General features: G+C 28.7%; 1 protein-coding gene across 1 annotated transcript in view; it reads right to left on the bottom strand.

Moving 5' to 3' along the window:
• Nucleotides 1-23,721, bottom strand: part of LOC148309913 (uncharacterized) — an 81,055-nt gene that overhangs the window by 9,897 nt on the left and 47,437 nt on the right. Inside the window, exons 4-6 of the mRNA XM_088259299.1 lie at nucleotides 19,831-19,988; nucleotides 16,279-16,492; nucleotides 3,944-4,106 (exon numbers count right to left, since the gene is read on the bottom strand). Of these exons, the coding sequence (XP_088115425.1) occupies nucleotides 3,944-4,106; nucleotides 16,279-16,492; nucleotides 19,831-19,988 (535 nt within the window). The remainder of the gene's footprint in view (nucleotides 1-3,943; nucleotides 4,107-16,278; nucleotides 16,493-19,830; nucleotides 19,989-23,721) is intronic.

A 23,721-nucleotide genomic window follows, 5' to 3' on the forward strand; every position in this document is an offset into this window, starting at 1 on the left:
CATTTTTCAAATTCATCTTCCCTATCCTTACTATCCTACTTGCAGACAAACATCTAAAATAGACGCATTGCGGGTTATTCCCTATTTTTAAATTAAGCACTTTTAACATATTTATATTTTTTTCTTTCCAGTATTATTTATTATAACCTTAAATAAAAAGTATACTCACACACAGGTCATGCCTTTGTGAGATCATTTTTTACTATTACGATGGAATATTTTTGTATTTGTACTTATACTTTATTGTGAAATGGAAAAAAAATTAAATAAAGAAAAAAAGGTGTCGTGAAAAAAAATGTACTTAAATAACCACTTATACTAACAGCAATAAAAAATCACGATAAAATGAGTTGGGTTTTACCGCCATCTAAATTTTGAGGTTTAATTATTCGATCACAAATTAATCCTGAACTGGTCGCCAATCCAAATTTCGTGTGATTGGTCGCGCGGATAACATATTGAATCCTGTTTGATTTCGAAAAAGTAAAGAAAAATAGTTGAACACAGAAACATTCATATAACAAACAATAATTACAAAAAAATTTTAATAAACAAAAAAAACTTAGTATTCGTGTCATAACTAAGCTCATGATAATGAATTTATCAAATTTCGATATATTTTTAATCGATCAGATGATAATGCGTTTTATTGCAAATCAAAACCAGCCCATGACGGTCGTCAGCCCAGTAAATGCCCAGACTTCCATATTCTTCTTCGTCTTTGATGAAATGTCAAAAAATAACATATAATCTTTTTGCTAAAATACTTCCAATACTTTTTGAAATCAACAAAATATTTTTGTACTTGAGAAAATCTATTGGAACCTCATAAAAGTAAGAAAATACAAAAAGCTCTTTGTTCATTACCTTTTTTGGCAAAAAATATTGAAATCCACAAATCTGAAAGTTAATAAATTCTTTAAAGTTCGACTCTGAAATTATTAATTTAAGATTCTTAAAAGAAATTTTATCAAAAATTAAACAAAGTGTTTTTAGAATAAGGCAAACTAAACTTGTGCCAGAAGCAGCATTTCATATTTAATTTAAAGTTTTTAAACTATTTTTTCATGGCGAGTCATTAAGTATATAATTTTATATTGAAGTTATTATAAATTTTCTGGTAAATTAAATTTGCATTTCGTTGGGAAAACACTTTTAATTATCGATTGCTGTGTTCAAGTTTAAAAATGTTTCCAAAGAACCATTTGTGGTTAATAACAATAAAAATATTGAATAATTAGAAAAAAATGACCACCATAGGACCATATAAACCACTAAGCTAGAATATCGGGTACAAAATCTTTATTGCTTCAACTTTTAATTTGTTTAATAAATTTGTAAATTATTTGGTGAAATAGGAATCTAGTTCATTGACAAAGTAACTCAACATATAAAATTACTTCGATTAGAATAACTGCATATCTTTATTTGATTCTATTATGATGTTGGCCGGTTTTGAAGCAAACTGATTCCCTCTCAAATCTTTGTAACCAGAAGACAATATGATAAGATTATGATAATTTTATGATAAAGTGATTTTACATAAAATTATTTTATGAATTTTAAAATAGAGAATCACAAAGTTAGAGTTATAAATATTAATTAAAAGTTAATAAATTTGTGAATAATGATTTGGACACAGCCAAAATTTAGTGCATATAACATTCATCACAAAAATATATGATATATACGCAATTTATATTTTAATCGATTGAAATAATAAACACGCAAAATAAGTTACAAAAAATAAAATTAAATCCTTTTTTTTAAATAAGTGATTTTGAATATCAAATACATATCTTAATGCATTTTAAAGGTTGAACGCCTTTAAAAATATCCGATACAGATTAATTGTGATGATGCTTATATTGTATTCGAACCAATCTTCAATCACATATTAAGCAATAAAAATATTCATGCCTTGTGTGTTTGTAAATTAGATACGCGTTAACCTTAAGTATTGTCATACCGTTTTTTTCAATTAAACCTTTTCAAATATATGATATCAAAACCTGTTTTCTGAATAGAAACTCAAGAAATAAGGGTTCAAGCATTTTTTTAGATCTCTACCATCACACAGACACGTTTTATTATTAGTTTGCGTTATAAAGGAGTTCATTTATTAAATATTGTACTGAAGGAAAGAAACGTCAAGAAAATTATTTGTCTGACGTTGTTCTTGTAAGTCAATAACCATTTAATTTTTATATTATATGAAAAATTTATGATTTACAAAATATTTGTTTTATTTCGTCAATCAAAATTCAAACCACAAACTTTATGTAGGAAACAATATAGTTGCTTAGCATATTGAAAAAAATACTTTTTTATTTTAAATACAAAGAAATTTAGGGCATGCTTTTTAAAGTAAAACAATTTCTCTAAGACTGATTTTTTTATTCAAATGATATCCTGAGATATTTTCGTAGACAATTTTATATTTACGATATTTACGTGGGAGAACTATTAGGCAATTTCTTTTATAATTTCCGAACAGAGAAGAAAAAATTAAGCAATCACTTGTTTTCTCTGAAAACCACATTGATACATTGGTTTTTGAAAATTGTTTCTCTCTTCCAGATTATTGAGAAAATAATTTCAGATTCAGAAAACAGTTATTTCACGAAGATGGATAAATCGGACATTCTTTTAAACAACAACAGAAGTTAAGTCGTTTAAAATATTACTAATAAAAATGTGTTTTTATATGTGAACAAAAAACAAACACACATAAATTAAAGCGGAAAATCCTAGACTTCACAGCGGATAAATTTTGAATGGGATAAATAACTAATAGTAGATATTACAATCCGCTTCCGTAGTGCAATGGTCAGCACGCTCGGTTCAATTCGCAGGGGGGGTCAAATAATTTAAAGTGATTTTTCGTTAAAATATTTATTCAATATTACCTGAAGCGAAGGGCTGATCACCTTTCCTCCATGTGTTAATGATCAAGATAATACTGCTTCTATACGATACAGTGTCATAGAGCACCGAGTACTGAGTGCGGATAAGAGTTTGAAGAAAATTTGAGATATAAAAATAAACATTGCGTAGTTTCCATTTCATGACTAAATAAAATACATATTGTGACTTTTGTTATTAAACTTGTATTATTCTTTGTTATTTTTGTTTATTTTGTTATAAAAAAATAAATCTTACATTAAATTGGTAAAATTTATTGATTGAAATTTAGCTGTTATGCAGTGCGTCAGTGTTTACGAGTACTTAAAACAAAAATACGAAATATGAATATCTCATCAAGGATGACGGTGACAACGATGATGGTAAGTTATGTGAAGGCAAAGTAATCAGTCCTGCGCTTCAGCTACCAGTCCAGAGTGATATCAAATAGATATTAGTTAGGTTAGGTTATATCAAATATTGGTTAGATATATAAATTTGTTGACCTCCCTCGAACCCGAGATCTCTAAGACGAATACAAATGACAGGCGCTGTGGCATTGTTGGGTAGATGCGCGACTGCAAACTCTGTCGTTGTGGCTTAGATTCCCACCAAGTGTAAAATAAATTCATGAAATATTTGTTTTAAATTGGTATGGGAGTTCGGTATTTTTAAAATTTACTTTTTCTATCCTAACTATCCTACCTGCAGACAAGAGTTTAAAAAGATGAGGCTTTGCGGATAATTCCTTAAAAAATAGCCGTTTCCATTTCACACGGGAAACAGATTATACGTTTAAATTATATATGGTAAATTATTTTCATATTGTTGGCGTCTGAACAGAGACGAAAAAGATTCGATAAAGAGAGACTATAGAATTCGGGTCATTATACGGCTTTTGATTCATCATCGTCTTATTTACTATGTGAATGGTTTTTATCATACTTGTGCTATCGATTTATTGCATTTTTGGACGGCTTTTCGGAATGGAATGGAGAGCATTAGATTTTAATCTGATGTTTTATAAAGTCCAGTTTACCTTATGCCTTCAGAGAGAAGAACGGTTCCCCGCCACCAGGCTAGGAGTTCAGGAGGCTGCAGGAGTTGAGCAGCGGAGCAGGTGAGCTGCAGCGAGCTTCCTGCCTTGTAGTAGCGCTCCACCACAGCTCGACCACTCTCGTCCCAGATGCTCACTTCTGGACCTGGTTATAAAAAAATAATACTAAGTTATTAAATCTTTTTATTATTTTTATTCATGAAATCATTATTGGTGTGTAATAATAGTCATTATCACTTCGTTTGCCAACCGTTTGGCTTAAATCATGTATAAAAAAATCTTAATACAAAAACGCTTATTTAATATCCTTACTAAAGTTCTACTTTATAGTTAAAAAAAACACGAAATATCGTGTGCTTACAAAAAGTTTTTGTAAGCACACGATATTTCTTTAAATACTTATAATTCTCTCTCTTGAGACATTCTTTAAAAACACTTTAACAAAAATAAATAAACAAAAATAAATATCTTTACAGATTAAAACCAGTATTTATGTACAGAAGTTTAAACATTTATTCCAACGTAAACATTTCAATCAAATTTAAGGCAGACCCAGTACAAACATAAATTGTTTTAATTACCAATTTTAATAACGTTTTTATTAAATTTTAATAAAAACGAATTTCTCCAGTTTTTAATGTTTTGACCGTTGTTTTATTGATTTATAACATCTCAAGGTGAATAACTCGTTTTGAATATCTTTAAGTTGCCCATAAAAAAATAACATTAATAATATTTTCATTAAAAGTATGAAACGGTTGCTAATGAAAACGTATTACCGCGAAAGTGAATTTATTCCTTCCTTGGGATTTAACTGTTTGTTTCCTTATGTTTATTAAAATAATAAATCTTAATTTTAATATCATTATGTGTAAGTCACCTTGTGGAGTTGGGAATGTATCATCGTTGACGCGTTGCTTAGGACGCGAAATAAAGCCAAGATTGTCTCTCACACTTCTGAAAAAGTTGTAATTGGCTGGGGAATAAAAGGAACAAAGTTCCTCGGAAGATATAAACATCTGGAAGAAACTCGGCGAGCTATAACTAATAAATATGGCGGTACCTACATTCTTTATTGCAAACAATCATGTATTTTATATTATATCTAACAAAAATGATTCCGTTTTCACAAAAGTTGAATTATATAGTGTGGATACCCAGAAGAGAAAATATATAATATTATTTTAGACGTTTATTTTCCGAATACACATACATATAATCGTATTACTTAAAATAAGGATATGAAACATATTTTCTTAACATTTAAGATATATTTCAACAGTAAAAATATTATTTTACAAGGTTATGTTGTTGATATGCATATAATTTTAAATAATAGTCGTCATGACGACTATTTTTTTCTAAGGTATTAAGATTGAAATTTTGTCAAGTCAACATTGAAATATATTAGTTTGTTAATTTTGGATAAAGTAATATCTTAAAATTTTATTTTATATTTTTATAGTCAGATTAAAAATGTAGAGTACGATGTGCTGCCATTTGAGCAGTTTTCTTATTGACGGATGATAGATGTCGCGTTTCGATCTGAAACTAAACTGAAGTAATAAAGGCACATAACGTGATAAACAGAAAAGCCTGACGAGAAATAAAAAGAAACAATGTTGTAAGTTAAATCAATGACAAAAAAATCATAATAATTTATTTGAAATTCAACGTGATTAAAAAATAATGCCAAAGATATGTTATCTCCGTAAATTAAAAATTAGATATTACTGTGATTGATAATATAATGCTGACTTTAATTGGAAGATCTTTGCTCGCTGAAATACTTTATTTGAATAGCTTCAATAACTTAAAGGATCAAGTTCATCGTATAATTAATTGAAGGCATTTATGGCTCAAGTTCTCTTTACCACTAGTAGAAGGCTGACTAATCAATAAATCCCACAATTTATGTCTTAAGAGCAATTTTGACAGTAATTGTGATAAATTTACTAGAGAAATTTTCCATCGCTATGTATTCTACATAAAGATTTTTTTATTCTTTATAGATTTTAATATAATATAAGAAAAATTTCAGCTCATTTTTACTTTTCACTCGATCTATTTCCTAATGAGTTGAATTGAAACAACGAAAAAGAAGGCAAGAATGAGACCCAATTGAATGCAGATACAACGAATCCTTCAAAGGAATATACGGTAATATTAAATAAATACATATGTAGATAAAAGACAACAAGTAAAAGATTCGCTTATACTATTATAGAGTAATAAACGATAACACATTCCACATGATAAAAAATGTTACAATATATGTATGTCACGATTCTTTACCAAATCCCCACCAAAGTAGATCCATGGCAGTTTTCTTTTGTTCACATATTCCAAGTTTCATTTGTTCATTCGTATATCCTTAAAACATAAATAATTAAATCCATAGTGGCATAGTGGGTATAAAAAACATTTGAATATTTCAGGAGATACATAAATATGCAATATAAAAGCTCCATCAACTACTCCATATCATAACTGTTTACTCGGAGGTACAGAAGCAGACGAAAAAGACCTTTTTAATATTTTATTTATACATTTTGTGATATATTCACACTATTTTTATTCCACAGAGTGAACAGACTTTGTAGAAATGGTATTTTGCAGCCTAAAAAAAATATTTTATTTTGAAAAAAATGTTTACCTCTTTTAACATTTTTAAGTCGATACCTTTTTATCCTATATAAAAATGTGCATTAACGAAACTAAGAATTTTATATATACATCAAATAAGATTTTTAAATACTAAATTCATATATTGAAGACTTTTTTTACAATGATCGCGATACCTTGTATGTCAAAAACAATGTTTAATTTGTTGAAAGCGCTTTAAATATAAAAAAATATTCATTGATGATCAAAGTGATATTCGGGATTTATCGGTGATATGTGATGAAATTGAGATCCAACCAAGCTTCTTCAAATGTCATCGTAGCATGAAGCTTGAATACCGACCTCTTTCATCCTGTGTTTATGAATTCTTTTATCTCAACTTTAATGGGTAATTGATACAAAGTTACGAAATTAATTGCTAGTGGCGCAGTTTTTATAGCCTCCTAAAAAAATTGGAAAAATAATTTATACAATTTATAAATTTATTTATAGATTTTAGATATATATATATATATATATATATATATATATATATATATATATATATATATATATATATATATATATATATATATATATATATATATATATATATATATATATATATATATATATATGTATATATATATAAATATATTGTATATATATATATATATATATATATATATATATATATATATATATATATATATATATATATATATATATATATATATATATATATGTACATATTTATATTTACCTACGACGATTTAAGACGAAATTTTAAATCAAAATACCTTTTTAAAACTATGTAAGGAAAAAATGATATATTTTCATGAATATAAGGACACATATTAAATATTAAAGGCAAATCAACTCATTTTAATTCAAAGCTTAAGGTTTCATGAGGCAAAATCATTTCGGGGAATAAAAGATTTTTGAATCTCATTTCAAATAAAATTTGTCTTTAAAAAAAAAACTTTTGAAAACCAAATAGCGTCGCATTTGATTTAAAAACATAAACTCTTAACAACAAAAAACCCACCTTATTCACAAATTTTATGAAAGCATTTCGAAATTCAAGAGAGATTTTACTTTCATCGGGATTTCAAAAGAAAATACGTTCATTACTTAAGGGAGAGGATCAAATATTTTATGCTTAAAATTAATAAATAATGGTAAGTATAAAAACTCTGAATCTCGTTATACTCAATTAAGGTCAAAAAAGGATCGATTTAAAGTTTTTGCTAAGTGAACCCACTTTTCAAAAATATCGTGTATCATTTGAATTTTTATTTGCCACTAATTTTTAATAACTTATTTGGTTTGTATCCAAAATTTAATAATTTTATACCAACCCTTAACTAGATTTGCGGGTACATGAATCGACAAAAAATATCGTTTGAGTTTCTTCCCAACATGTGGTCCTGGACTCATAATATCTCGTACTCCAGTATATGTCGGACTTTCGGTCTCAAAGGATTACTAGAAGCCGAGATACATTTGTCATTAAGGGTGGTATTACATAATGTTAGCTATGTAGAAAATACAACTTATACCCAACGTCTGGAAGTTTATTTCTCATGAGTTTGGCATTTAAATCAGTCATTAATTCGCCACTTCAAGAAACTAATGACACAGATAAAATGTTAGTAACCATTTATTATTTTACCAAAAAGAGTTTATGTCAAACATGTCTCCACGCTACCTAGTTTATGCATTTAAAATCAACACTCAGATATTTAAATAAATCTCACAATAAGTTTTAATTTTATTTTCTTGTAACCTTAGTTTTCATAAACTATGATTTTTATGTAAGATATGACCGTAGTATTTCTTAAGAAAATTTTCACAAAATAATCGGTAATCTTAATAAGCATATAAAACCAACAAAATATTTGAGCATTGCTATAATATTACAGGCCTTGATTGATAAATTAATTAATGAGAAAAATATTTTGCGATAATTAAAATTATGAGATTCATTTTGTATAAACTCTCCTCTCCTTTTCCTTCCTGCATATTCCATTTAAACCATACGCTTACCCTTTTACTTCCACCCTCACACACACACCCCCCATCTTCTCTCTTTTTTTATCTCCTTATGTTCAACTAATTATAACATAGTAGTGGAATTATTTATTGGCTTTATTATTGTTTATGTAATTTTTTTTAATTATCCTAAAGCTATAATTGTAATGTAATTCCCGAACAAATCAAATAAAATAAGTAACACAATAAGTGACAATCATATATAATCTAAAATAAGATATTATTTGAAGCGTAAAGCATTTGTTATTTAATTACGAATATAACGTCGCAAATATATTTGTTTTATTAAAAGTTAATACAAGTTAATCCTTAAGACAAATTTTTTTTTTTTGTTATTTATACAGAAATCTGGTCACAATATCTATAATAAGATGTTGTACAGGAACCTATATCAAAATAATGTTGTTGTCATTCGAATAAAGCTTTTTTTTTTAAGAGTGCTTCTCATTGGAGATCAGAATAATTTCAAATAAAAATAATAAAGCCCAACGGAATAACAATCCTTCTACCACGAAGAGAATGGCCTTTGTTATTTAAAATATGCGATTACTATGGAGTTTTTCTTGAATGTAGAAGACTTTGTTCTGTATATCTGTGGAGCAGAGCGCAGAAGGAGATTCTAGGCCCTGATTTTCGCCTAAATTATGCCCTGAAATAACAACCGCTAAACCTCCCTCCACTGTACTCCCCCACCCTGTACTCCATACTGTCTTCCATTACCTTGGATCTCGGATAGAGAAAACCTGTTTGGAGCTATCGACATAATATCATAGCTCATGGCTCATGGCTCATATTTTATTCATTCCCAGCCTTTGTTCTAGACTTTATTTTTCGTTAGATTTAACAGTAAACACAAATTATGATTTATTTTTCTCAGTAATTCGAATTGTATGCATATTTTTGTGTTTTTGAAGGAAACTTTGAAATAGTTTTTTTGTTTTAAAATATGATGAAGATAAAATTATATTTATTTATTTCTGTACAAAACTGCAGTTTTTTTCTTTTATTTTTATGACCTTAGATAAGAGGTTTAGAAAATTTTATCGGGAAACAACGTTTTTGGTAAAACTTTATTTACCCATATTTATTAAGGTAGAAGTTAGAAGTAGTTATTAAAGCTTTTTGTACGTATTATTATCAACGTTCCTTGGCATTTTGGTAAATAAATTCATAGTATTGTTAGGTAAATGCATGCTTTTTTGTTTATTAATGTTAATTCTATCCGCAATTATGTATGTTTAAAATTAAAATCGATTAATAGTTCTTCTCTCTAAATGAAAGTTTTATTTTCTCCAAAAAGGCATACCGTAGAACCTTACACAAAGTCACAAAATGATCAACATCACGAGGGCGCTGTATCGCTCACCTAAATATTGATCCTTTCCGAAAATTTTCATCACGTAGTTGATTATTTTATAAAAGAACTGGTGAATATCTTTTTTGATAATGTTCGCATCTAATCAGCAGGGTGTACCCTTACGCAGGTGCAAATATTAGTATGAAAAATGGTGCCAGTAATGTTTTGGCAATCAGAAGGGATAATATAAAAAAGTGGTCCTTTTTTCTTTTCGAGCGTTTTTAACGAACGGCATGGGAATGAGGGAATCAACCCTCGTTTCGCAGAGAAGGAAGGTTAGTTGGCAGTAAAATCCTATTTTTTTTATCAATATCGAACAAAAGAACAAAAACATATCAGTACCCTTCTTTACGCACGTGTGTATGTGTGCATAATTTTTGCCACTATTATTTTCAGTATTTTCATTTGAAAGATTTCAATGCGTATAAATAAAAAAACATTTAAATTATTTAAAATTACAACCTTTAGTATTTTCAATAAGTTAAACCTTACCTTTGCACAAAAATACTGAATTCAACCCCAGAGGTAATAAGTATTTTAAACTACATCCTGCCAATTTTAATTTATTTCATTCTTACTTAAGGTTTTTTTTTTAATTCGACACTTAATTTTTAATTTCGCATTTAATCATATTCTCTACAATTTTAAACACTTGCCGGAAGTTTGTTTTTTTTGTAAAAACTTTTAATCGTAAATATTTAATTTGAATTTGTAAAACGAATACTAAATTACTTCATCTTTTCATTTTTTTAACATATTTTTTATATGGACTTCATTTTTTACTAATAATACAAATTGTGCACTTTATTTTGATGAGATAATTTTATTTGAATAACCACAACACTCAAACTTTTTTTTTTTATGTGAACCTACTGTTTAATTTTTTTTAATATAAGCGGTTTATTTTGACCATTGTGATAGCTAGTAAAAACAAATGTAAGATTTTTTCCCAATGATTATATATATTTTTTAAGCTAAGGATACGTGCCTAAGCCTTTATAAATGAGGAGGCTACCCCGACATGTTCATGATTTAATAAAACAATAGTAAAGATTAATTCCCGAGGTTACAATGAAGGTCATTGGTAACATTTATGCCCTTGAGGTGAGTTAGAAAAGGGACGAGGGCTGTGAAAACTATTTTAACAAGGGTTTGAAAGTTAACAAATCACCTGTTTTGTTTAAGAAAATCATTCATAATGTATGAACATCTGATTCAACCTTTTCAGTTGGAAAGCAAACCATTTTGGCAGTTTGTTATAAAAAGTAGCACTATGTTATATAAAAATTAAGTTTGTTAGTAATATCTTCCTTTTTATAAACATAATATGTATTTAAATTTTATTTAAAAATCAAAAGTCTGATATTTAAGTAAAATATATAAAATACAACAAAAAAGTTACATAAATAGATTATATATTATCCAAAGAAGGAAGGTCACTAGCAAATTTCATCTGTGGAGAAATCAGATGAATATTTGTTTTTCGTATAGCTTCCTAAAGGAAGTCCGTTTTCTATAGTAAACTGTAGAAAACGGATCTATCGTATTTAAGTTTCATCAATAAAAGTGGCATATTAATAATATAAATAAAAAATCAATATTTTGTTTCCTACAATTAATTTGATAATAATTTTAAAAAATATAATTAGATAAGAATATGTTCAGTGCTTCATATGAAAAAGTGCATCTTGAAAGTAAAATTCTTTAAATTGCCACATAAAAAGACGGGTAATTCTTAAAGCAGGTGACTGAACGTTTATTCTTGTATATATTACATGATATCGTGATATATTATGCTAGTCAAAGGTAACAAAATAATACCATTTTTAGGTTTCATTTGAAATCATATCTAAGAAATTATGATGTTCTAACACTTCTAACCCACATTATAGCAAAACGAACGCTCGCTATAAAACAAAAACTTTCTTTGTCAATTTCTGAGGAAGGTGAAACACGTAGATTAAATAAATTAAGATCTTAGTCTTTCTCAAATTCGCGAAATTAATATTAGTAAGTCATCATGACGCGTACACTTATATTTTCACTTTAACCTACATTCAGTATACCCCGTTCCTCGGTTTTCAACAAAACAAGTTTTGATACCGGCATTTAAGTTTTAATCGTCGCTTGGTACCAAAACTCCGTTATGCACCGGTAGTCTCACAATCGCTACCAAGCTCTCACATTACCTACTTAACTTACTCGGCGTACCATTAATTCAGGCTTTGCAAATTGGTACTGGGGTGCGAAACTATACCACAAACCCAATGTTTATTGCGCTTTGAAAATATATGTAAATTATTACGAGAATTTTTTTTTTAAATGAGGAGAATGTAGCTGTTTTTAAAGGGAACTTGAACTATCGTATGTATAAGAATCGTACTAATTAAAGCTTACCTAAGCAAATTTTTAAAACAATATTGTCTGATGTCCTTCCTTAAATTTTCTGATGTTTCAGAGACAATAATTTATTAACATGAAAAAAGGATCCAATAAATTCTTATTTCTGTGAAAATAGTTTTTATGTAACTCGTCGACAAAATAAAAAAAATATTTTGCGTAGGTTTCAAGAAGATCGTTATTTTTTTTTACTTTTGTAATATTTTTGAAGATGTTATTATTTTTGTGTCGCTGAGAACTTACATTGTTTATAATTTATGCTCAGTTTCAATTTTTTGTAAGGAAACACAAACATTGAATACAAATGGCGTCATTTTCAAGATCAGAAATTTTTAATAACAATATTTTTATATAGAGAACTTTCTTTAGGGCAGCAAGAATCGATAAAAAATTATATCCAATCATATTCGTACTATCCGAGTTTCAAATTTTCTTTCTACGTGAGAAAACTGGAAAGCTTACGTTGCTTTTGTAGATTTTATATTTGAAATACGAGATTAAAAGCTCAGAAATGCAATGCTCGGAATAAATTTCTCTCTCTTCGTTTAGTTATGGATAAAATTGCGCAAGAGTTCCAGAATATTCATCAGAAGCTTAAGTCAAACAAAAGGTTTCACTCGCTGAACAAAGCTTTACGCCTTTCATTTATGTTATAGTTTGTAAAGGTCGTTTTAAATTAAACTTAATATTGTTTTATTTCAATTTTGTATAAGTAAAACTTGGAATATGTGAATAAACGTTTTATATCAAAATTGATTTTCGCAATTGATGTAAAATACGTTTATTTTATTTTCAATTAATATCTTACCCAATTTAATTTTAGTGTATAAAGTATTTATGAATGCAGTTTTGAAAAAATAATCGAAACATAAAAAGATATGTAGATGTATAACATTTAAAAAATATATTCTCTTCAGCGCCCATATCTTCAACAGATGTCTCAAGAAATTATGAAACTTTTTATTCCTTAACTGTATTCTCAATTCCATCAAATACTAAAGAAAAATATCACATGAAAATGGTCTTAAACGAAATGTGATGTAACATTGATGTTAGAAAAATATTATAGCCCCAAATACAGACAGTGAAAGAAGTATTGTATTATTTGTTCGGGTGTTATAATTTTGAGTGAAGTATGGAGTTACCAGTGACGTTTCCCGTAACAGTATTTAATTTATTCCGTATTATTTTGTACAAACGTACCACCTGACAAAAAATCAAGAGTAATTTATAGCTTTTTTTAAATTGGTTTTAATTGATTTATTTATTCGGCACAAACAGATTTTTATTTATTGATTTATTTAGCAGTCACATTCTGGTAAAAGCTAAATAATTTTGAATGGTAACTAACACTTTTTCTGAAAATCTGTTGTGACACGTATTTCGATGCATTTCACATAATTTTTAAACACCCTACAGTATTTGAAAATTATGCGGAATGCATCGAAACACGTGTCACAATATATTTAAAAAAATCTTAGTAGTTATCTAGATATTATTTCTCTTTTTACATGCACAATATCTTCGCATAAGTATCAATTTTTTAACATCATTTGGGCATATTTTTCTATTTCATAATACGTTTAATGCTTTGCGATAGCTTCGGTGAAAATCCTTAGTTGGCTTTCGACGCCATGGAGAAACGCTGAAAATATGTAGCATCGCACAGTACTCCAGCACATATTGAGGTTGAAGTCTACATTACAAAGACGTATGACTGCAAAATGAATAAGAAGGAAGTTGCAAAGAAGAGACCCAAAAGTTGTGTGTTAAAGGATTGTTGGAATTTTATAAATAGAGAAAAAAATTGTTAGCTTGGCTTCTGTTTCACAAACATGTAATAGATAATTTATGTATTTTAAACATATTACATTCGTATGTCACATTAAATATTCCCGAAGAGTAATTTCCATTACTCAGTTTGGGATATGTGATAAAGGTTAACAAAACTAAAAGAATAAATTTATAGAAAGTTAAAGAAAATATGAAAATTAAATAAAATGAGCACTGGGTAAAATGTGAAATATAATAAATACACGGGTATAGTAAATAGGCATATAAAAAACGTAAGATAAGAAGCATGTTCAAAGGAAACAAATAAGAAAATAAAACTTATCACTAACGCAAATATTTCCGTAAACATTTTTTTTGTTAATTCATTTTGGATCCCAGACTGGGTTTTATTTTATATATGTGTGTCCGGCAGCTGGTTTCCTTTGGTATGGGCAATATATTTCAAGGACCTTACTCCAAACTTAGTTGTGTTCATCGACTCTACATGTATTTTATTATGTCCTCTTGTATATTGATGATGAATTTCTCTCCTCTTCTTCTGCTTAATGTAGGCCACGTGGCCTAGTTTTAGAGGTTTAAGAAGGATCAGCCACATGCGATGTTGATTCCCTGCTATTGATCAATCTCTTTGGTAATCTGCCTGGGAGTCGTCTACCTTGTGGTTACCCGTACAGTGGAATTTAAGGGAGTCTGGATGGTTCCATTCTCCATTCTCCTCACACGCGCATACCATTGTCTCCTTCGTTGCCCTCTTCGATCTCACATATTTAATTTATTCTGGAATTACTTTTTCTGTCTCGTAGACTTTTGCTACATATGCTTCTTAGAGTCTTCATTTTTGACACTCTAAGCGCGTGTTTGTGACTACGGTGTCCACCCTTCTTTCAATCCCATATGTCATGATAGGTTGCACACAAGTTTTGTGAGTTTCTCATTTAATAAAAATAAAGCAACATTTTGAGTGTGTCGAAATACTTGTTCGCAAATCTGGATTATCTCCAATTATAAGAGTTATTTTTCATATTGTTTTTTGACATCTCATCAAATATGAAGAAGAATATGGAATTCTGCATTTACGGGGCTTATTATTTATTTAAAAAATCTTTTTTTCATCTCACCAAGTTCAATAGATGTCTGTAGTGAAGTTCTAATGATTCAAGAACAATGTTTCGAAATTGGATTGTTCACCAATTCTACCTATTACTGACAAACGCACTACGTTGTACTATTAGTATGTGAGGTCCGAATCCTGGATTGTAATAAAAGAGTTTCTGCTTGATAAAAAGCTTCTTTTCATCTCACCAATAGATGTCTCTAGTGAAGTTCTAATGATTCAAGAATAATATTTCGAAATTGGTTCATATATATATATATATATATATATATATGTATATATATATATATATATATATATATATATATATATATATGTATATATATATATATATATATATATATATATATATATATATATATATATATATATATATATATATATATATATAAACATATATATATATATATATATATATATATATATATATATATATATATATATATATATATATATATATATATATATATATATATATATATATATATATATATATATATATATATATATATATATATATATATATATATATATATATATATATATATATATATATATATGTATATATATATATATATATATATATATATATATATATATATATATATATATATATATATATATAAATATATATATATATATATATATATATATATATTTATATATACATATATATATATATATATTTATATATAGACATATATATATATATATATATATATATATATATATATATATATATATATATATATATATATATATATATATATATATATATACATAGAATTTCCAAGAATTTACGTAGTGTGGTTGTCAATAATGGATAGAATTAATGAATGGTACACCTGTGTAAAATGATTACTTAAACAACCTATGACGGTCCCCAGCCCCGTAAATGCCCAGACTTCCATATTCTTCTTTATCTTTGATGAGATGTCAACAAAAAAAAAAACAAAAAAATAGTAATATAATAAAGTAGGTAAATTGACTTACTGATGACGGTGAGGTAGATCTGCCTGATGATGGGCGGATGGGCGGCCACCTGGCACTCGTACAGGCCCTGGTCCTGGCGGCGCGCGCTGGCGATGCGCAGGCGCCAGTTGTTGGGGTAGCGGAAGCTGAGCGCCAGGCGCGTGTCGGCCGAGTAGGCCTGCCGCCCCACCGTCAGCAGCTGCAGCCGGTCGGCCCGGCGCGCCGCCCACGTCACCTGATCACAGAAGACACATCCCCAGTCAAATCGACAATTTTTTACTTCACATTAATGCACACATTTTTCACACTGAATTAGGCTATAAAAGATTTTTAATTAATAAATTGTTTTAACTAATATATTCGTTCTTCAAGATTAATTTCAAGGTAGAAAATGACACCCTTTTGTCAAAAACATTTGAAAAATAACTCCTTTTTGTATCTTAATTATGCAAAAGGTACTGCATCAAATTGAAATGATGTTTATTTGATTAAAATTAAGTAATTTGTCTTGTATTTATGGATACATGTAGAATGGATCTACATACCATGAGAAAAGAGAACAAAACCCTTGAATAGGGAACAAGAGGCTGCATAACTGTACTTGCACTAGCTATGCTGTGCAAGTACGGTTTCCAAGTGAAAATATAGTTATTTGTGCACTATTGGATTCGAATAAGAGTAAGAAGAACTTCCATATGCACGTTAGTTTGTAAATAGTCAATACACAAACGCCATTTATTTTTCTCTCTTTTGACTGTATATTTTTCGTTTTCTAGATAAACTATTGTTTATATAAGTAAAACCATAATCAGTAATCGTTTATTTAATTGAAAACACAATTCAACTGAATTCATCTTTCGAAAAACTAAACAGACGTACATATTTAAGTAGAAAAAATTATAATGTCCTCGCACAGCGAACCAGTGTTTACGAAAATTAATTAAACTCACGAAAATCAATCGTGTTTTGATTTCTTCAAAATGATAAAAGATTAAGGTTAAGTTGAAACAAAAAATTATAAACCTACATAAAATCGAAAAAGATTAATCAGGTTCTGAATTTAATAAAATTTCATGTAACAGTAGTGTAACTTCGTGTATTATTCCCATCTGTTTATCAAGTAGTCTATCGAACGAGCTAATATTCCGGCAGCTACATGTCAGCCTCTGTAGTGTAATTATTGAGCACTGCACGCTGCACACTGCACACTACACAGACGCTACGGGCTTCGGATTTCATTCCCAGGTGGTTCGACATTTTTCACAAGAACAAATTACTCTGAATATAGACTTTTTACCATGCCAGCGGAATTGTATTTGAAGATATCGCTGCAATGCAGTGATCTCTAACGAATATCAGAGAAGAACCTTTTGAAATTACAAATCGTGAAAAAACTTTACCTTCACTTAGATGAATATATTCATATTTTTTCTCCTTCTTTTGTTTCTCTTTCACAAAACATTCATTCACATTAAATGCTTATTCAAATAAATCAGTTTTGTTTTTAAACAAAACAACATTGTCAATATGTTTTTTTTTCCAGTTTATTACTGAAATTTATTTGAAATTTAAAAAGTAATAGAGTGATGCACTTAATTAACAATTGAGTATTTAGAGTTTAGATACAATAATTTTATTACTGACCCAGATGAGAATGGGGTTTCCAGCCTTATGCATGCATATTATTACCCTTGACTCTATCTACTCTCACGTTGTACATAGGGCACTGAGTTTAATCGATGCGGTGTTAATTATACGTCGTTCCATAAATCACGTAAGCCATTGACCAATATCAGAGTCTTTGATACTTTGTGTATTTATCATAAAATTCTAATGGACCTAAACAATTCACAAACTAAATTTCCGGCCATTGAAACCATAAAACAAACACTTGACAATACAAACTTTGACACTGGAAAGGACTGACACACAACGCAGAGCAGTGAGTACTCAACACTGACCGATCCAGGAAGCCTTTGCTAGCTACACGGGATACAAATAACAGTGAACTGCGTTTTAGCTTTCCAATCAATCAACGTTTATACGAGGTTGAAACACAGGTATATATGCAAGTGGCTACAATCCCGTCCAACATGTTTGTCACCAAATATATTAATACGCAAGTTTCGTGTAATCTGGATCTGTTTCCGGTCAACTCGTGGATTAGGGTAGCTACCCTGCGGAAGCGGTAGTCCAACTTCCTTTCCACCAAATCGCTTTAGTCGGTAAGTCTGATAAATATTCTATTTTTAGAATTAAACCTTATCAATACAAAAGAGTCTTCTTGTAAAATTCATCTCTACCTGCATAAATTACTCAAATAAACACGGTGTTAACCGAATTGTCCATTAGTTGGGATAGATTTTACGTAAATGAAGAAGCTTAGGGTAATAATATTAAGGATAAAGCGAGGGTCGCATACTGAGTAACGACCATTTATGAACAGAACAATTTTTTCGAATCACAAAATATACAGATACATTTGTAATGTACTGATTTCAAATGCAAAATACGATTTATAAATAGTAAGGTTTATTGTTGGCAAAATAAAAATAAAATGAAAACTGTAAAAAATACTCATTATATTATAATAATTGTTTTAAATCAATAACCTGAAGTGCCACTCTCAAAACAATCTTAAAAAAGACATATTTCAAGTTTTTAGTGAGTACACATTATAAATTAAAATAAATTAAATCACAGATTTAAAAATATTATTTACTATTAAAATTTTAAAATATAATATTGTATACAGGTTAATCTCGGTAAACAATATTTAAAAACATTGTAAAATATAAATTAAATGCTTTTAAAAATATGTTAATCGGAAATCAATTGGTTGTGTATATTTTATGATGAAAGGTCGAAAGATGATCCCACAAAGTAACCCTCAAGGACCATTAATTTCTCGGGAGATTTAATAACCTGATTATTGGTGTACGGTGTACGGTGTACGGTATCCTCCTTTAGATGATAAACTGCGATACTTTATAATGACGAACAGGCCGTGAAAAGTTCATCCACGTGGCCGAAACTAATACGAACTAACTTTAAAGGCTTATCTAAGGGTCTCGACTTACATAAGATCAACTAATCTTTCCCTCAACAAGAACTTAAGGTTGGCCGCGGTAAGCCGAGCATTAAGTAGGATGGAGATTACATACGGAGTAGTGAGAGCTCGGACTAGATATCGGTTTACAAACGCCACTTATTGGGGGTTAGTAAAGGTCTGTCCGTGACAAATTTACTATAACTCCCGTGACCAGATAATGTATGTTTTCAGTCTCATATCTCTTCTAACGATATGGATATTGATAAGAAAATTACATTGACAAATACTCGATTTGCTATGTATTTTTCTCGTCGTACGAGTAATACAAAAGTACTCTACTATTGTGTTTTAATAAGCATAATTTAGATACTTTTTAGCAGATAAAAGAGAATGCATTAGAAAATAAAAAAAGTATTAAAATAACAACTTTCGCGACCAATGAGACAGTAAAAGACAGTGGCCGAAGAACAGAGCCGCTCTTCCGCTACTGTTTTACAAGAAGTTACAAAATTGATAAATACCACTTTATCCTGCAGCATGGCAACTCTGCAGTCCATGAAGACAGTGGATCCGGAGGGGGCGGTTATGTTGGGTGGAGGACTGTCCTCTTCGAAGTAAGGACCTGAACGAGCGCGACCTCTGCTTCCTCCAAGTATCAATGGGCGGCGCCCTAATTCTCCTGTGAAAAATATTTTAAACAAATTAATATCTCCAAAAATAAAATGCCTACCTAACTAACTAACTCCCCATTCAGGTATACGCATAGAGAATAGAACTTCACACCTTTGTATTTACTCACAATCTTCGCCTCTTCCACATTCATATATCTTCTCATACATTCACGCCGATTATTCCGACTCCTTGACCTGGCCACTTTCAAGTATTTGATATACTTGCTCATGCCAAATTTTCCTCGGTATTCCTCTGCTACTACTACCAACCACATTCACCTCTATTCAACCATTATCATCCTATGTTCTCCTTTATGAAAGACTATTAGCTTCGTATTTTTAACATGTTTAAAACTATCCCAGATAATTTCCGTAATCCTAAAGGTAAACTTTCTATCAGCACAAAAAAAATATCTTTAAATAAAAAAATGGTAAACATTATTCAGAATAAATGACTTGGAATCAATGGTTCGGTTTTTGTTTCAACTTTAGAAAGAACCTCTCACAATTGAAAAGGTAACCCTTGTCTATTCATATGTACATAAATTTGTGTGAAAATAAATATCGGACTGGATGTAGAGAATTAATTAAGGGAAATGTAAGAATCAAAATAAACATTTTTTACTTGTAAATTTGTTTTAATTTTTATCAAACGGTTTGAAAAAATCTGACTATGCAAGATAACACACGCACATGAAAAACCTTCATATATGTTTAGGCATCTTAACATAAATAAAGAACATTAGGCGATAAACAAATTTTAAACTTACACTTTAACCAGTTATTTTTATTATTATTATTTTTTTATTCATAATATTTTGCGTTGGAACAAATCTGTTACAAATTCTGGGTAAGTCTTCACTTAGGAGTTATTTATATCAAGATTTTATTAAAATCTTAACACTGATGACAAAGAAATCAAGCTTATACATAATTGGCTGGTTAGGTGATCACTTTATACAAGTGTTTCATTCACCAATCTGCCAATGATGGATAAACACACTTCTCAATTTTTTGTAACTCATACAGATATCATAAATCTCACGTACCTTTACGTGTGAGTTTAAAGTGCATAAAATTCGGTAAGGATCTTGGATACATTTAAATAAACTCAATTCAATTATAGATACTGCCGCCATATGTAATATTGAATGATTTAAACGTTTTTGTTGACCTATTGTAATTACTAGTACAGAGTTGCATAACAGTGCTCGTACAAGTTTGTGTACGTAGGAAAAAGTGCCTCGAGAAAAACTTATGATTTTAACAGTACAAAACCATCACACGACTAATTCCCGTTTGGCAGTGACAGGAATTTTGAAATGATTGCTTGTGATATTAAAATTAATAAATAGCGTTATTGCGATGTAACCATTTCGGATAAATCAGTTTAGTTGGATTAATACTAGGATTCGCAAATATTAGTTACGTATAATTATGTGCTACGAAAATATGCAAATGTGAAGGTAAAATGTGGAAGGCCGCGGATAGAACTTGTCTAGTAATAATACTGTGACTGGGCGTTAAGTGATTACATTTCTCTACTCAATATGTAGGCAGTTTGGAGCCATTCGACGAACCCAAGCCTAACATAATGATCCTGATATTACCACAAATTTTTGGAGGTAACGAATACGGGTAAAAGGATTAAAACATTTTCTATAAAGCGCTCAAAATCAAATGACGTTATAGGTATTTTGCCTTTAATGGGCCAGATTTCTATGTATATTAGTATTTCAAGATACAAGATGTTCTGTTTTGAGAATAGTTTTAGGAATCTCGAAAACTTAATTCATAATTTATTTTACTATACAGCAGATCTTGTCAAAATAATCAGAAGAAAATTCCATATAATACAATAAAATCTTCCAACATACATTTCATATAAATTCATTATTTGATATTTGTGTTTTCATGCGATTACTTCCATTCGATTCCAATTGAAATTTTTCTCGATTTTATTTTTTAAATTGTTTATTTAGTGTTTTGGATTTTTTTGATCAAATGGATGTATATTTTAACAATTATTCTACCCAATATATTTCACTTCTATTATATATTCAAAAACGAGAAAAGACTAATTTTTCATCATGTAATTGCCGATCAAATTAACATGGTAACTATTCACCGTTCAAATGTAGACAGTTATGAAATAAAATAAAGTTTGAAAAAAATAAGCTGGTTCCATATAAACACTTGTCATGAAATGAAAAACAAAATCGTAAAACTTTCTTAGAACCCATTCATTAATTATTTTGTTTAGTTCATGTTGATTGTATTTTTCTTACGATACAAAATACTTTTATTTTGAAAACGTGAAAATATATTTTCATTTACTCGGACATAACAAAAGCATTAAAATAAATTCTACCAACACTTTGGAAATATGCTGGCAGCTGCTGAACATAAAATCCCCTAAAGTTATCTTAATGGTATCAACTCTGCTATAAATGTTCTTGGCTTGATGCGATTTTAATGCAAGTCTCGCTCTTTCGAACGTTGCTAAAAACTTATCCTATTTATTTGTCATACAGGTATTTAATCGTGAATTATCAAATAGCAATTTGATGTTATCAATAATTTTGTAAAGAAAACATTGAAAAGTCTCGACCTGTATTTTATGTGGAATAGGCGGTTAAAAAAATATTATTCATTAAATAAATATCATCACTAAAAGACCCAATATGTATCAACAGATTATTAAAATCCAATTAGAAACTCAAAGTTGTGAAGAAAGCTGGAGATGAAAGATATGAAAAAATACGTAACATGTACGTAAATGAAATGTTTCTTGAATTATTCTATTCAATAGGATTTGAACCATCAACATTTTACACTAAGTGTAATTAAAATACAGATACATTAGAAATAAACAACTCCTTTTTTCTAAATGGCCTTTTTTTCCAAATTGACTTGCTTACACTCCAAATACGAGTTTTGGTTAAATTTAACATTATAAATTCACAAATATTTAAAAATGTCAATAAATTTTTTCCAAAAAAATGCGTTTATGATAATCTGTTTTTTTTAGTAAGTGTAACCCTCACATTTTCCAAACGATGCTTTCTAGTTAGCCGAAATTTAAGGCAATCGATTGAAAGAATGTGAAATAATAATGACCTCCAATAGATATCATTAGTTGGAGTTGGGTTGGGCTAATTGCGTTGGGTTGGGCTAATTGCGTGGTGTCAATACTTACTCTCTAAGGAGAATGGCCCGACTAAGACTTGGTGAAATAATGTTATTACGTTTCAGACAAAAAATGTATATTTATTTGTTCAATTTTTATTGTTCTCAGCTAAAATGCTTGAATCTTTTTACTATGTTAGCTTAGTTTTACAGATCAATAATAAACTTATCTATTGTTTAAAGTAACAATGGAAGTTATTAAATTGAGCTTTTTAATTTCATGTTTTACTAAGAAGATGTAAAAGTAATAATGATATATTAAGTTTATTTTGTAATACCTTTTTGCATGTGTAATTATTTATACATATGTTTATTTTTATATATATATATAAATATTTATATATATATATATATATATATATATATATATATATATATATATATATATATATATATATATATATATATATATATATATATATATATATATATATATATATATATATATATATATATATATATATATATATATATATATATATATATATATATATATATATATATATATATATATATATATATATATATATATATATATATATATATATATAT

This window comes from Brachycentrus maculatus, unplaced genomic scaffold, assembly GCF_059751285.1.
Source record: "Brachycentrus maculatus isolate JH-2025_06_01 unplaced genomic scaffold, ASM5975128v1 h1tg000115l, whole genome shotgun sequence".
Lineage (NCBI taxonomy): Eukaryota > Metazoa > Arthropoda > Insecta > Trichoptera > Brachycentridae > Brachycentrus > Brachycentrus maculatus.